At 49.3% G+C, this 15126-nt stretch overlaps 1 protein-coding gene across 1 annotated transcript in view; it reads right to left on the reverse strand.

The window, feature by feature from the left end:
* ush2a (Usher syndrome 2A (autosomal recessive, mild)) overlaps positions 1–15126 on the reverse strand; it is a 1730413-nt gene that overhangs the window by 182387 nt on the left and 1532900 nt on the right. Inside the window, exon 64 of the mRNA XM_072506478.1 lies at positions 7542–7769. Coding sequence (XP_072362579.1) covers positions 7542–7769 — 228 coding nt within the window. The remainder of the gene's footprint in view (positions 1–7541; positions 7770–15126) is intronic.

Below are 15126 nucleotides of genomic sequence, written 5' to 3' on the forward strand. Positions count from 1 at the left end.
GTATGAAATAGACCCCAAGATCTCTCTGCTCCTCCACATTGCCAAGAACTCTACCGTTAATCCTGTATTCCGCATTCATATTTGTCCTTCCAAAATGGACAACCTCACACTTTTCAGGGTTAAACTCCATCTGCCACTTCTCAGCCCAGCTCTGCATCCTATCTATGTCTCTTTGCAGCCGACAACAGCCCTCCTCACTATCCACAACTCCACCAATCTTCGTATCGTCTGCAAATTTACTGACCCACCCTTCAACTCCCTCATCCAAGTCATTAATGAAAATCACAAACAGCAGAGGACCCAAAACTGATCCCTGCGGTACGCCACTGGTAACTGGGCTCCAGGCTGAATATTTGCCATCCACCACCACTCTCTGACTTCTATCGGTTAGCCAGTTCGTTATCCAACTGGCCAAATTTCCCATTACCCCATGCCTCCTTACTTTCTGCATAAGCCTACCATGGGGAACTTTATCAAATGCCTTACTAAAATCCATGTACACTACATCCATTGCTTTACCTTCATCCACATGCTTGGTCACCTCCTCAAAGAATTCAATAAGATTTGTAAGGCAAGACCTACCCCTCACAAATCCGTGCTGACTATCCCTAATCAAGCAGTGTCTTTCCAGATGCTCAGAAATCCTATCCTTCAGTACCCTTTCCATTACTTTGCCTACCACCGAAGTAAGACTAACTGGCCGGTAATTCCCAGGGTTATCCCTAGTCCCTTTTTTGAACAGGGGCACGACATTCGCCACTCTCCAATCCCCTGGTACCACCCCTGTTGACAGTGAGGACGAAAAGATCATTGCCAACGGCTCTGCAATTTCATCTCTTGCTTCCCATAGAATCCTTGGATATATCCCGTCAGGCCCGGGGGACTTGTCTATCCTCAAGTTTTTCAAAATGCCCAACACATCTTCCTTCCTAACAAGTATTTCCTCGAGCTTACCAATCTGTTTCACACTGTCCTCTCCAACAATATCGCCCCTCTCATTTGTAAATACAGAAGAAAAGTACTCGTTCAAGACCTCTCCTATCTCTTCAGACTCAATACACAATCTCCTGCTACTGTCCTTGACCGGACCTACCCTCGCTCTAGTCATTCTCATATTTCTCACATATGTGTAAAAGGCCTTGGGGTTTTCCTTGATCCTACCCGCCAAAGATTGTTCATGCCCTCTCTTAGCTCTCCTAATCCCTTTCTTCAGTTCCCTCCCGGCTATCTTGTATCCCTCCAATGCCCTGTCTGAACCTTGTTTCCTCAGCCTTACATAAGTCACTTTTTTCCTCTTAACAAGACATTCAACCTCTCTTGTCAACCATGGTTCCCTCACTCGACCATCTCTTCCCTGCCTGACAGGGACATACATATCAAGGACACGTAGCACCTGTTCCTTGAACAAGTTCCACATTTCACTTGTGTCCTTCCCTGCCAGCCTATGTTCCCAACTTATGCACTTCAATTCTTGTCTGACAACATCGTATTTACCCTTCCCCCAATTGTAAACCTTGCCCTGTTGCACGTACCTATCCCTCTCCATTACTAAAGTGAAAGTCACAGAATTGTGGTCACTATCTCCAAAATGCTCCCCCACTAACAAATCTATCACTTGCCCTGGCTCATTACCCAGTACTAAATCCAATATTGCCCCTCCTCTGGTCGGACAATCTACATACTGTGTTAGAAAAGCTTCCTGGACACACTGCACAAACACCACCCCATCCAAACTATTTGATCTAAAGAGTTTCCACTCAATATTTGGGAAGTTAAAGTCGCCCATGACTACTACCCTATGACTTCTGCACCTTTCCAAAATCTGTTTCCCAATCTGTTCCTCCACATCTCTGCTACTATTGGGGGGCCTATAGAAAACTCCTAACAAGGTGACTGCTCCTTTCCTATTTCTGACTTCAACCCATACTACCTCAATAGGGTGATACTCCTCGAACTGCCTTTCTGCAGCTGTTATACTATCTCTAATTAATAATGCCACCCCCCCCCCCCACCTCTTTTACCACCCTCCCTAATCTTATTGAAACATCTATAACCAGGGACCTCCAACAACCATTTCTGCCCCTCTTCTATCCAAGTTTCCGTGATGGCCACCACATCGTAGTCCCAAGTACCGATCCATGCCATAAGTTCACCCACCTTATTCCTGATGCTTCTTGCGTTGAAGTATACACACTTCAACCCATCTCCGTGCCTGCAAGTACTCTCCTTTGTCAGTGTTCCCTTCCCCACTGCCTCATTACACGCTTTGGCGTCCTGAATATCAGCTACCTTAGTTGCTGGACTACAAATCCGGTTCCCATTCCCCTGCCAAATTAGTTTAAACCCTCCCGAAGAGTACTAGAAAACCTCCCTCCCAGGATATTGGTGCCCCTCTGGTTCAGATGCAACCCGTCCTGCTTGTACAGGTCCCATCTTCCCCAGAATGCGCTCCAATTATCCAAATACCTGAAGCCCTCCCTCCTACACCATTCCTGCAGCCACGTGTTCAACTGCACTCTCTCCCTATTCCTAGCCTCGCTATCACGTGGCACCGGCAACAAACCAGAGATGACAACTCTGTCTGTCCTGGCTTTTAACTTCCAGCCTAACTCCCTAAACTTGTTTATTACCTCCACACCCCTTTTCCTACCTATGTCGTTGGTACCGATGTGCACCACGACTTCTGGCTGCTCACCCTCCCCCTTAAGGATCCTGAAGACACGATCCGAGACATCCCTGGCCCTGGCACCCGGGAGGCAACATACCTTCCGGGAGTCTCGCTCGCGACCACAGAATCTCCTATCTATTCCCCTAACCATTGAATCTCCTACAACTATTGCTTTTCTATTCTCCCCCCTTCCCTTCTGAGCCCCAGAGCCAGACTCAGTGCCAGAGACCTGGCCGCTAGGGCCTTCCCCCGGTAGGTCATCCCCCCCAACAGCATCCAAAACGGTATACTTGTTTTGAAGGGGAACGGCCACGAGGGATCCCTGCACTTTCTGCCTGTTTGTTTTTTTTCCCCCTGACTGTAACCCAGCTATTCTTGTCCTGTACCTTGGGTGTGGTTACCTCCTTGTAACTCTTCTCAATCACCCCCTCTGCCTCCCGGATGATCCGAAGTTCATCCAGCTTCAGCTCCAGTTCCCTAACACGGTCTTTGAGGAGCTGAAGTTGGGTGCACTTCCCGCAGGTATAGTCAGTGGGGACACCGGTGGTATCCCTCACCACCCACATCCTACAGGAGGAGCATGTAACTGGCCTAGCCTCCATCCCCTCTTACCTGACAGAATATAGCTGCCCTGTGGACTAACTAGATCTCCACCCTCCGACCCTGCTCCCAGTCAGCTACACTTTCTGTAAACTCCTGGCTCTCTTCCCACTCTTTGCGGAAATGTCGGAAACAAAATGAAAGGAGCACCTTACTCCCTCCTCACCTAACTCCCTCGGTCACCAAACTCTCACTGTCGCACTCAAATGCACCAAATTCAGCACTCCCTCGGTCACCAAACTCTCACTATCGCGCTCAAATGCACCAAATTCAGCACTCCCTCAGTCACCAAACTCTCACTATAGCACTCAAATGCACCAAATTCAGCACTCCCTCAGTCACCAAACTCTCACTATAGCACTCAAATGCACCAAATTCAGCACTCAGTGCAAACAAAGTCTGCACTGTAGGGGATCACTTTTATACTGTGAATGTAGCCTCTGAAAACTGGCCTAATCCAATTAACTAATTAACAAGCTCCAGCTGCAAGTGCCTCCAAGTAGAAGCCTGTTTAAAGATTATTGAAAATTCACCTTCTTCTAAACCAAACAGCAACTTTTAAGTTAATTAACTAAATAAAAGAAAGACTAAACTTTAGATAAAAATGAAGCCTTATACTCCCTCGGTCACCAAACTCTCACTATCGCACTCAAATGCACCAAATTCAGCACTGTTAATTAAGTTTAACTGTACATAATTGTATATAAGATTTTTTTCTGAAATTGCAAGAGAACTTCAGGAGGGAGGAATGTGGAAGCGTGGCTCCTTTAAGGGTAATCCTTCGCTGGCCTCTTGACCCACCTGAAACCTATAGAGATGGAACGCACAAACCTGCGCCTGTTGGGTACCAGGGCACGGACCCAGGTAGTGTGGGATCTTCAGAGTAAGCTTGGGAGTCGAGGGAACTGGTCCAGTGTTGAGTTGTGTTGATCTGTAAGTATGAAGGGCGAGAGTCTCCATCCATTTATGGCAGCAGGATTCCCTGGTCCTGCTGCAATGGATAGGAGATTCGGTTGAGCGGCAAATTCTCCATCCTCGCTAGCTGTGCCAGACTCACAACGGAGAATCCCAGCGAACGTTCTCCCTTTGTTAATAAATCACTGTTGTGTTTTAACACTGGTTGTATTACCTCATGCTACAACAGAAGGGCAATAGAGAGTGGCACTCACAATCATCTAAAGAGATAGTGCAGGACTAGTTCTAATTTGAAGGGTTAGGGTTATTGAAATGGTAGCCCATGCCTGTGACGAAGCTCGAGAGGTCCCTGCCCTGAAAGGAGTAAGAGTGCAGTGTCATGCTCTTCTGATGGAAATGGAATGGAAATTGCTTATTGTCACAAGTAGGCTTCAAATGAAGTTACTGTGAAAAGCCCCTAGTCGCCACATTCCGGTGCCTGTTCGGGGAGGCTGGTACGGGAATTGAACCGTGCTGCTGGCCTGACTTAGTCTGCTTTAAAAGCCAGCGATTTAGCCCAGTGTGCTAAACCAGCCGCTATACACTTGGATACACTTGGGAGGGCCAAAGAGGCATCTCATTTAAAATCTGTATTTACCTGGAGTATACAGATTTTTTTTTTGAAAAGGTAATTAATTATCTCTTAGTTTAGAACCAGGGGCGAGATTCTCCGACCCCCCGCCGGGTCGGAGAATCGCCGGGGGCTGGCGTGAATCCCGCCCCCGCCGGTTGCCGAATTCTCCGGCACCGGATATTCGGCGGGGGCGGGAATCGTGCCGCGCCGGGTGGCGGCCCCCCCCCCCCCGCGATTCTCCGGCCCGGATGGGCCGAAGTCCCGCTGCTAAAATGCCTGTCCCGCCGGCGTAGATTAAACCACCTACCTTACCGGTGGGACAAGACGTTGCGGGCGGGCTCCGGGGTCCTGGGGGGGGGGGGGGGCGGGGCGATCTGGAACTGGGGGGGTGCCCCCACGGTGGCCTGGCCCGCGATCGGGGCCCACCGATCCGCGGGCAGGCATGTGCCGTGGGGGCACTCTTTCCCTTCCGCCTTCGCCACGGTCTCCACCATGGCGGAGGCGGAAGAGACTCCCTCCACTGTGCATGCGCGGGAATGCCGTCAGCGGCCGCTAACGCTCCCGCGCATGCGCCACCTGGAGATGTCATTTTCGCGCCCGCTGGCGGGGCACCAAAGGCCTTTTCCGCCAGCTGGCGGGGCGGAAATTCGTCCAGCCCGGGCCTAGCCTCTTAAGGTTGGGGCTCGGCCCCCCAAGATGCGGAGCATTCCGCACCTTTGGGGCGGCGCGATGCCCGACTAATTTGCACCATTTTAGGCGCCAGTCGGCAGACATCGCGCCGATACCGGAGAATTTCACCCCAGGTCCTTACTCGGTACTGAACAGAACTTTCACCAGCTGTCAGTTAATAAAGATAAAAGTGGAAGAATTCCTGGGATAGATCCCATGACACATTTCTAATATATGGAGAGGAGGGTGGGTGATAGACCTTTATGCCCCTCCCTCATACCAGGTTTTGGTGGATATTTTAAATGGTAAGGATATCTGGCCTTGCCAGAATTTGCTCTCTTCCCTTCCCAGTCAATTTTGTCCCTGTAATTAATTCCAGGGGCGAAATTCTCCGGAAACGGCGCGATGTCCGGCGACTGGTGCCCAAAACGGCGCAAATCAGTTGGGCATCGCGCCGCCCCAAAGGTGCGGAATGCTCCGCATCTTTGGGGGCCGAGCCCCAACCTTAAGGGGCTAGGCCGGCGCCGGACAAATTTCTGCCCCGCCAGCTGGCGGAAAAGGCCTTTGGTGCCCCGCCAGCTGGCGCGGAAATGGCATCTCCGGGCGGCGCATGCGCGGGAGCGTCAGCGGCCACTCACGGCATTCCCGCGCATGCGCAGTGGAGGGGGTCTCTTCCGCCTCCGCCATGGTGGAGACCGTGGCGAAGGCGGAAGGAAAAGAGTGCCCCCACGGCACAGGCCCGCCCGCGGATCGGTGGGCCCCGATCGCGGGCCAGGCCACCGTGGGGGCACCCCCCGGGGCCAGCTCGCCCCGCGCCCCCCCCCCCCCCAGGACCCCAGAGCCCACCTGCGCTGCCTTGTCCCGCCGATAAGGTAGGTGGTTTAATCTACGCCGGCGGGACAGGCATTTTAGCGGTGGGATTTCGGCCCATCCGGGCCGGAGAATCGCGCGGGGGGGCCCGCCAACTGGCGCGGCCCGATTCCCGCCCCCGCCGAATATCCGTGCCGGAGAATTCGGCAACCGGCAGGGGCGGGATTCACGCCAGGCCCCGGCGATTCTCCGACCCGGCGGGGGTCGGAGAATCTCGCCCCTTCTTGTTAATACCACTTAATACTTCGTTGTTATTATAAAACTTTGCTGCAAAGGAAATGTGTGATTTTCCCTCACTACAAAAAAGCACGTTTTGATAAAACTGTAAGAAAGGTGTCCTCAGCTCCCCAATGGTCCTGATCTGTCAAAGTGGGTATATACAAGAAGGAGTCGTTTTCCACTTAGGTCGAAGTAATCTCCTGGGCCAAGCAACGAAGTGAATTTCGAGTGGGGAGAATCTCATGCCCCAAACTCAGCCTGCCCAAATTTGGAAAAGTGGAAAATTGTGCATGCTGGCAATCTGAAATAGTCTTCTGTCCATTTAAATTAATGAATGAAAAATCAGTCATGCTGCACTTCAGGTATGAAATTTTCTCCATTGGATTGTTCTGTATGCATTCTGCTGAAATAACAATTTATACCTGAATCCGAGAGGAAAATCGATTCTGAAATGCTAATCTATTGTTTCTCTTTACGGATGCTAACTGACTTGTTACATCTTTCCAATATTTTGCATTATCTTTCAATTCATGGTGCAGTTCAGCATGCATTAAATCACTGATAGTCTCAAAACATTGCATCAGTTAATATTCCTCAAAAATGCTCCCATGCAAATGGAAAGAGATTTGCCAAAATGGCACTAAAGATCCTGCTATATAATATGATTTGTGTATTTGATTGAAATGAATTGCTAATATATGTTCTTCCCTCTCCTATAACACTAAAGTACTTTTCCCTGAGATACGTTCACATCATTTAACTCCATGATCATTAATACATTTGTTTTAATTGTAAATTTCTGTCCCCCAACACCATGCCTAGTCTAACTATATATTATCACTAACATTAATCTCCATGGTGTCACTTCAGGTTAAAACAAAATTGACACTGGCACTATTTTGACTATTCTCTCAATGTCCCAAAAATGCCTGTGTGCGTCTCAATCTTAAGGGGAGTGAGCATAGCTCAAGTCTTAAATGATCTTACCTTGATAATTCCATTTGTGTTAGTTGGTTCTGACCACTTCAGTAACAGTGCACGGTCATTTCCTCTGTGCTCAACAGTGATATTGCTGAGTCCACTAGGTGATGCTTCTAGGGTGCGTACAGGAGTCCATGGACTTGCCACTTGCCCAATATTATTTATGGCAAGCACTTGAAAATTATAGATGGTGAATGGCTTTAATCCAAAGACATGGGCCTGGTTGCTTGTACCCTACAAGAAAAATGCATTTGTGTTTATAAATCAGTGGAAATTTCAAATCAGCAAACAATATCTTAGCAAAACTATTTTTTTGAGTATTATCGCAACAGATTATTTTTGCATGAAAATGAAAATCACACAAGATTAAAATTATGCAATTTATTTTGGGAATGCAATGATTTTATGGCTTTGTGTAATTATACAATCTGGTGTTGTGGCATTTACCATTAGGAATACAGAAAATTTCAGCTTGTAATGTGATAGGGAAATCTGCTTAATTTTTTAAATTGAGAGTTAAAAATACAGCAGTAAGAACATGAAACAACCTCATTTTGAGCCTGAATGGGTCCTGATGTTTTTGCAACTAGATAGTAATGTGCATTTGTACAGCTGGCTCTGTAGTTTGCATTTCACAGAAAATGGATTTTCAAATTACCGGGAAGTTTCATGCGTCGAGAACCTTATACTGCTTATTAGAAACAATCTGCCATTCTCTTGAAGGTGTCGTGGATTTAGGCTGCGATCAGCTGAGCCATTGAAACCAAGGGCGGAGTTTAATGGGCTCCCTTTGATGGGTTTGCAGGTGAGGGTGGTCGGTAAAATTCTGTGGGTAGCATTGCAAGTCTCCACCAGCCCCCGCTCTGTCCTCAATTTTATGGGGGTTGAGCGAGGTCTAGGGTGGCCTGTCCACCCATAGTCCCAATTCATTTGCCAATTAAGTGCTGATTCTTGCCCAGCCTCAATTTTGAGGCCGGCAGAAAAAGTTCAGGGCTGGAGGGGGGAAAGCTCGACAGGCCATCCTTCTTGGACGGAAAGTGGAATGGGGACCTGCCTGACTGATTCCTTCCCACATTGGGCACCCTCCTCAAGATATTCTGCAGCCCCCACCCCCTACCATGGGTGCTCTCTCCTCCCTTTTCCTGGCCATTCAATCAAAGTCCTCCCATGCATAGTCTATCCTCCTGCCCATGTCGCGAGACCCCCCTCACTTACCTGCATCCTGGCTTTGTGATTTAGAATCTGGGAACTGCTTGTAGTCCCACTCATGGCCACCACTCCCCATGGCGCTAATGGGATTACAGAGCTGCTGGTCAATCAGATTTGTTGCCAGCTATCTGAGGTGGGATTTGCTCCTGGGTGAGGGGTGGAGATTTTTGCCTCCAGCCAATTTATACTCATAGCGTTAAATGGTTCAGGGGCAGCCACCAAAGGCGGTGGTGCATCCTTTTAACTCTTCAGGTGGAGGGCTAAGGAGCTTCATCACTCATAAAACTCTGCTTCAGGAATAATTAAAGTTTTTTTTGTAAGTTAGCTTATCTCAGCCATTGCAGTGGTAAAGATATGGCTACTAATATCATTGCCACTGTGTTAGGGTGAAGTGCATGAAAATCCAGGCCCTGGTGTGAATCGAGCCAGACACCATGGCTGGGATTCTCCACTTCCCGCTACTGCAATCAGAAATCCCAATCGGATGGAGAATGGAGTGTTGGCAGAAAAAAGAGATCGCCGCCAGTTATCAGACCCATCCCCATTCTCTGCTCCCCCGCCGCTGGCCGCCGCGGGTTTCCCTACGTCCCAGCTGGACATCCCGCCCCGACCCGGTGGAACTATGCAAACAGCTCATTTAAACTAGTTTGATGTCATTGGTGGGCAGAACGCACCATTCACAAGCCAGATGAGATCTTCCCCCCAACCCCCTCCCCCCTCCCCCTCCCACCCCCCCTCCCCCCTCCCCCAGCCGAGAGTCCCACTGGAGCGAATTGGTGCAAGTATTGAAGAACGTGGCTTGCAGTCTGAGGGGTGGCAAAATGGTAATTGCTGACAGGGTACTGAGAGGCAACTTTCTTGGGAGGTAAGGGTTAGGGGGGGCTTGTGCTGAGCTGGAAGGGCTCTGGTCAGCGGTCTTCCTTGGGGTGGGGACCCAGTGACTGCACTCCTTATCTGCAGCCATTAAACAGTTAGTCAGCATCTAAAAAGTAAAGTTTTCCCATTATTAAGTGAAAGTGATTTTTATTCAAAATAAAAAGCAGCTTTGGGGGCTGCCCCTTCAATTCCGAGGAAGCACTTGAGAACAAAGAAGCAGACCGTTAAACTTGGCATACTGAGAAACCGTATATAGGGTCTAGGGGTACAGATGGGATCACTTTCACTGAATCATTGTGAAAACAGTTTTTTCCCCAGAGGTGTGGGACCTGTGAGAGAGAGTCTCATCCCTCTCAGTTGAAGCACGGACCCCGCTGAGTGGCACAGAAAAGGCGACTGCCCCCAAAAGATTTTCCAAGTGCACTGAACAGCACATCAGTGTCGCTCCTTGCGCCAGCGATGACCACTCCGGTCTCTCCACTGGTGGGAGCACTTCGAATCCGTAGAGGAGAATCCGCCCCATTTTTGTGAGGGTGACAGCATATGCCTGCATTGAGTATCTGTTAGAAGTATGCAGAGTTGGCAGATTATGCCATCACTTAATGTATAACACTGATTTGACACATTTACTGCCATTTTGGAGCTCACTGTCACCTTTTAATCACACACGGCTGAACACACATTCAGCACCTGCCAGCAGCAACATTTAAAGGGATCATCAACTACTCCCGGGTTAGCTGCTGATCGATTTTTACTGGCTGTTGCTATAATTGTACAAGTTGTTTAGAGCTTGCTAAAATTGTTTCAAGGAGTGGTGTGGCAGGAGCTGAAGGATGTCAACCTGAGTTCAAAGCTCCTGCACAAACCAGTTGCTCCCAACGATGAGTGCAGCAGGACCATTCCCTTTGGAATGCAACATGAGTGAGTGAACGAGCAGGAGGCACGGAGCGTAGAAGCTACGAGAAGAGGGAAGAGGATGGAAACGAGAAGGACTCTCAGCGGGAGGTCCAATTTGCCCAAGGTGTTCAGGAATCATTTTTCCTACCTCAGTGAAGAAAGTTAGGCCAAATTTTTATTTAGCTGCCCCTTGGGAAGTGGAAAGGTCGAAAGCTGTGGGGAACCCAAAAGCTGGGATTTCCTCACGCATTGATAGGCTTGGTTTTCAGCTGAATAGAAAGTCAGCCAGGGAAGGACATGAGGTAAGTCCATCCCAGGGAAGGGGGTTAACAGCTGTGGGAATTGGTGTGGCAAAGGACGTTTGATCAGGAGTTGAGGGGGGGTGGTAGGTCATTTAGAAGGGCTTCCGAGCCTGGGGTCCTGGGTGCAGGGGAGATTGGAGGTCTTTCTGAAGGGTGGAGGAAGAGGGGGAATCGGAGGCCTTGGGCAGAAACGAAGGCCCAAGGGAGAGCGGAGCTTGGGAGGGGGCAATAATCAGGGACCTTGAGGGAGGTACGTGGTCTCGGGAGAATCAGAGGCTTTTGGAGCTATTTGGGTAAGTAGATCAGGGATTTGGGGGGCAAGGGTTGGGGAAATTGGAGACTTTATGGGTGGCAGATGAAAGCACTGGGGGAAGATCGGGGGCCTGGGGGTGAGTTTGGAGGTCCTGGGGAAAGTGGGATCAGCGACCTTGTGGAAACGGTTGGTGGAGGATGGGTGTGAGCCCAACAACAGGGTGCTTCTGAAGTAACCACACTTGTTCCAGAAAGTAGGTGAAAGGTACTCACCTCCTAGATCCACCGTGTCCTCACAGGATGTCGTTGCCATGATTTCCCAGCCTCAGGAAACCAGGAAACTAAAGTTGAACAGCTGAATGATTATGAAACTTTCCGTCTCATTGTCCCACATTATACTCAATTTGCCAGATCTTTGCCAACTCATTTAACCCATCTATATCCCTTTGTAGCCCACATTTTCATTAATTTCATTTTACGTCCTCATCCCAACTTACTTTCCCACTAATTTTTGTATTATCAGCAAATTTAGCTACCATGCCTTTGGGCGCTTCATCAAAGTCATTAATATAAATTGTAATAAGTTGAGGCTCCAACACTGATCCTGTGGCATGCCATTCATTACATCTTGCCAACCAGAAAATGACCCATTTATGCCTACTCTCCTGTAGCAAGCCAATCTTATGCCAATATGTTACCTTCTCTAGCGTGAACTTTTATTTTCTCCAATAACATTTGATGTGGCACCTTATCTGATGCCTTCTGGAAATTTAGGCCGGAATTCTCCGGCCATTCACTGGCAACAGGATTGTATGGTCCTGCTTACAGCGCATCCCTCCCCCACCCGGCCCATGAGATCTCACGAGGCATCACGATCTGGATCCCGCCCATTGAGGTTGGGACCCAGATTTGCAGCAGTTAGTCTCACATGAATATATCTACACAGCACCCGGGACCTAAAGGCCTTGTGGACGACATTTAGCGATAGTTTCCACAAACGTGGACCAGACATACCGGCACTTGGGTGGTCGGGCTCTGTGCAGGATAGTACCCTGGCATTCCCAATGCCACCCAGACACCCTGCCAGTGTCATGACAGGGTGCACAGGCGAGTGAAGCTCATCAGCACAGGAAACAGGATGAAGTGTGGCCTCAGCAAGATATTTCTCGCTGAGGCCCAGAAATAAGGCAGAGTCCTGTTTAAAATCAGGGAGCTGGATTCACCGTTTTTGAGACTAAGTGTTGATGCCAGCGGAGGATGCGTGCTGTTTTATGACCAAGAAATCGGCGCAACACCTGCACCTATCCAGCAACATTTAATGGGCTAGCACTGGCGCCACGTGGAATACAATCAATTCCAAGAAAAATGATGCTGGATTCGTCAGGTCCGTGATTGGCACTCATGAGGCTCACACGCCGCAGCCGCACTTAAACGGTCCTTCCCCACACACACACACACACACACACACACACACACAGTTGCAGCCAACAAGATGGCTGGAAGGAGAGCAGCGCAACAGTTCAGGGATGCTGAGCTGGAGACCAGTGGGCAACGTCGCCCGGACTGGCATGCAGTGCCACAAGAAACTCCACAAGCTTGTCAGGGCGACTAGGGTGAAATGGCTGCTCCATGCCCCTTGCATTAACCCCGTCTCCCACACACCTGTAACACGGTCCCTCCCCTCCGGAGGACGGCCGAACCCCCACCCTGTCCCACATGCCAGCACCCAGGCCATCCGCTATGGCCAGGTGCCCTGGCCACTGAGGCCAGCATCCACCCAACCCCTGGGCTGCATGCATCGGACCGTCTAACAGTTTTGTTGTATGTGTTTTCTCCCCCCAGTAGAAGGCCGCACACGGGAGAAGACCGGAGGGGGACCACCAGAACTACGACCACTCACCATGCCCAAGCAGAGGGCCCTGAACATGGCCAATGGCCCAGAGGAAAGGAAGGTCATCGGGGTGGAATGCGGTCACGGGCGAGCAAGTGAAACCCTGCCGAGTTGCGGTTGCCCATGACACGTGTGTCGAGACTGTGGGGGGGCACCCTGACTGCTAAGCCTGTTCCCCCCCCTCCCCTGGCACTGGCATGGGCCCTTCCACCCCAACCAGCATGGCCAGTGTGCGGGCCGGCAACCCATAGTCATTCCACTCCTTTCCTACTTCTTCTCTCTCTCGCTCAGCAGACACGACACCATATCATGATTTTTAAAACCACATGTGAACCGCGCAGTTGGTAACTCAGCCTATCGGAGGAGGTGAATCGCGGAGGCCCTGGAGAATAAGGGTCAGGACCGCTAATAATATGCCAACGGTACTTAAACGGCGCATAGCGAGCGATGCATTTACGCCATTTCCAGAGTGCCAGAGAATCCTGATTTGGTGTCAAACCGATGCCGACCGCGATTTTGGCATAGGATTCTATGCCCAATCGTGTTTCGCGATTTCGACATTGGCCAATCGTGAATCCTGCCCAAGGATTTTCTCGGCACTGGCAGAGCTGGGGAAACACCCGGTTAAACACGCTCAACATGGGACTCTGTTTCATTGCCATTAAATCATGCCCAATATGCCTTTATTGCCCCTTAGCTTCACAAATATACACAGGTTTTAAGGTTAACATGGTTTACAAAGTATATCTTATGCTACAATGGTCTCAGGAACATACAGTCCCCTTAAACACACTGGCTGGCTGTGGTAAAATATACTCCACTCTGAACCACAGTGAATTTCTGTGGATTTCTCCTCCACATTCCCTCAGATGATTCTTATACCATGAGGTACCTTGTCTGGCTGAACACCTGATTCCACACGAGTGATTTCAAATTCTGCTTTTAAAAAGTCACACTTTCACATCTTAAATTATGTTTTCACTCAACCGCTACTATCAAAGTTTCACTTTCAGCTTTTACACCTCTCTTCCAAATGTATTTTGTCTTAAAGACTGTTACATAGGTGGGATCCTCCCGCAATTGGCGGGATGGCCCTATGACGGCGGCAAGAAATGAAATGAAAATCACTTATTGTCACAAGTAGGCTTCAAATCAAGTTACTGTGAAAAGCCCCTAGTCGCCACATTCCGGCGCCTGTTCGGGGAGGCTGATACTGGAATTGAACCGTGCTGCTGGCCTGCTTTCAAAGCCAGCGATTTAGCCCTGTGCTAAACAGTCCCCGCCGACGGAGGATCCTGCAGACGTTCTTTTGAGCCAAGGTTCCATTCTGAGATCTGTCCATCCAGTTATCTAATTATAGGTTTACCCTTGCTTACAAAGAAACACTAAATTAAACCCACTTAATCCCTTGAAGCTACCTTTGTTTTCCTGACACCCATCCTTGACCAATTATATGCTTTTTCTTTAAGTTTGATACTATCTTTAATTTTTTAAGGGGAGGGCAGATGGTCAGCACTCCCCTCAGAATGTTTCTTTCTCGTCAGAATGTTTCTGTTCTGTGTGTTCTGAAATATCCCTTTAAATATATCCCTTATGGGCAGCACGGTAGCATACTGATTAACACAATTGCTTCACAGCTCCAGGGTCCCAGGTTCGATTCCCGGCTTGGGTCACTGTCTGTGCGGAGTCTGCACATTCTCCCCGTGTGTGCGTGGGTTTCCTCCAGGTGCTCGGGTTTCCTCCCACAGTCCAAAGATGTGCAGGTTAGGTGGATTGACCGTGCAAAATTGCCCTTAGTGTCCAAAATTGCCCTTAGTGTTGGGTGGGGTAACTGGGTTATGGGGATAGGGTGGAGGTGTGTGGTTGGGAAGGGTGCTCTTTCCAAGAGCCGGTGCAGACTCGATGGGCCGAATGGCCTCCTTCTGAACTGCAAATTCTATATAAAAATGCACAGCATCTCAATTGACCTATCCGTTAACCTAATTTTCCAGTTCCAGCTAGCCAATTTAATTGCCTTTATTTAAATTTGAAATACCAGCCTTGGACCCACTCTTCTCTCCCTTAAACTGAATGTAAAATGCAATTATTATGATCACTGATACCTAGGGACTTCTTCACTATGCGGTCATTAATTAATCCTATCTCTTTGCACAATACCAGGTCT

This window comes from Scyliorhinus torazame, chromosome 1 (genome assembly GCF_047496885.1).
Source record: "Scyliorhinus torazame isolate Kashiwa2021f chromosome 1, sScyTor2.1, whole genome shotgun sequence".
Classification (NCBI taxonomy): domain Eukaryota; kingdom Metazoa; phylum Chordata; class Chondrichthyes; order Carcharhiniformes; family Scyliorhinidae; genus Scyliorhinus; species Scyliorhinus torazame.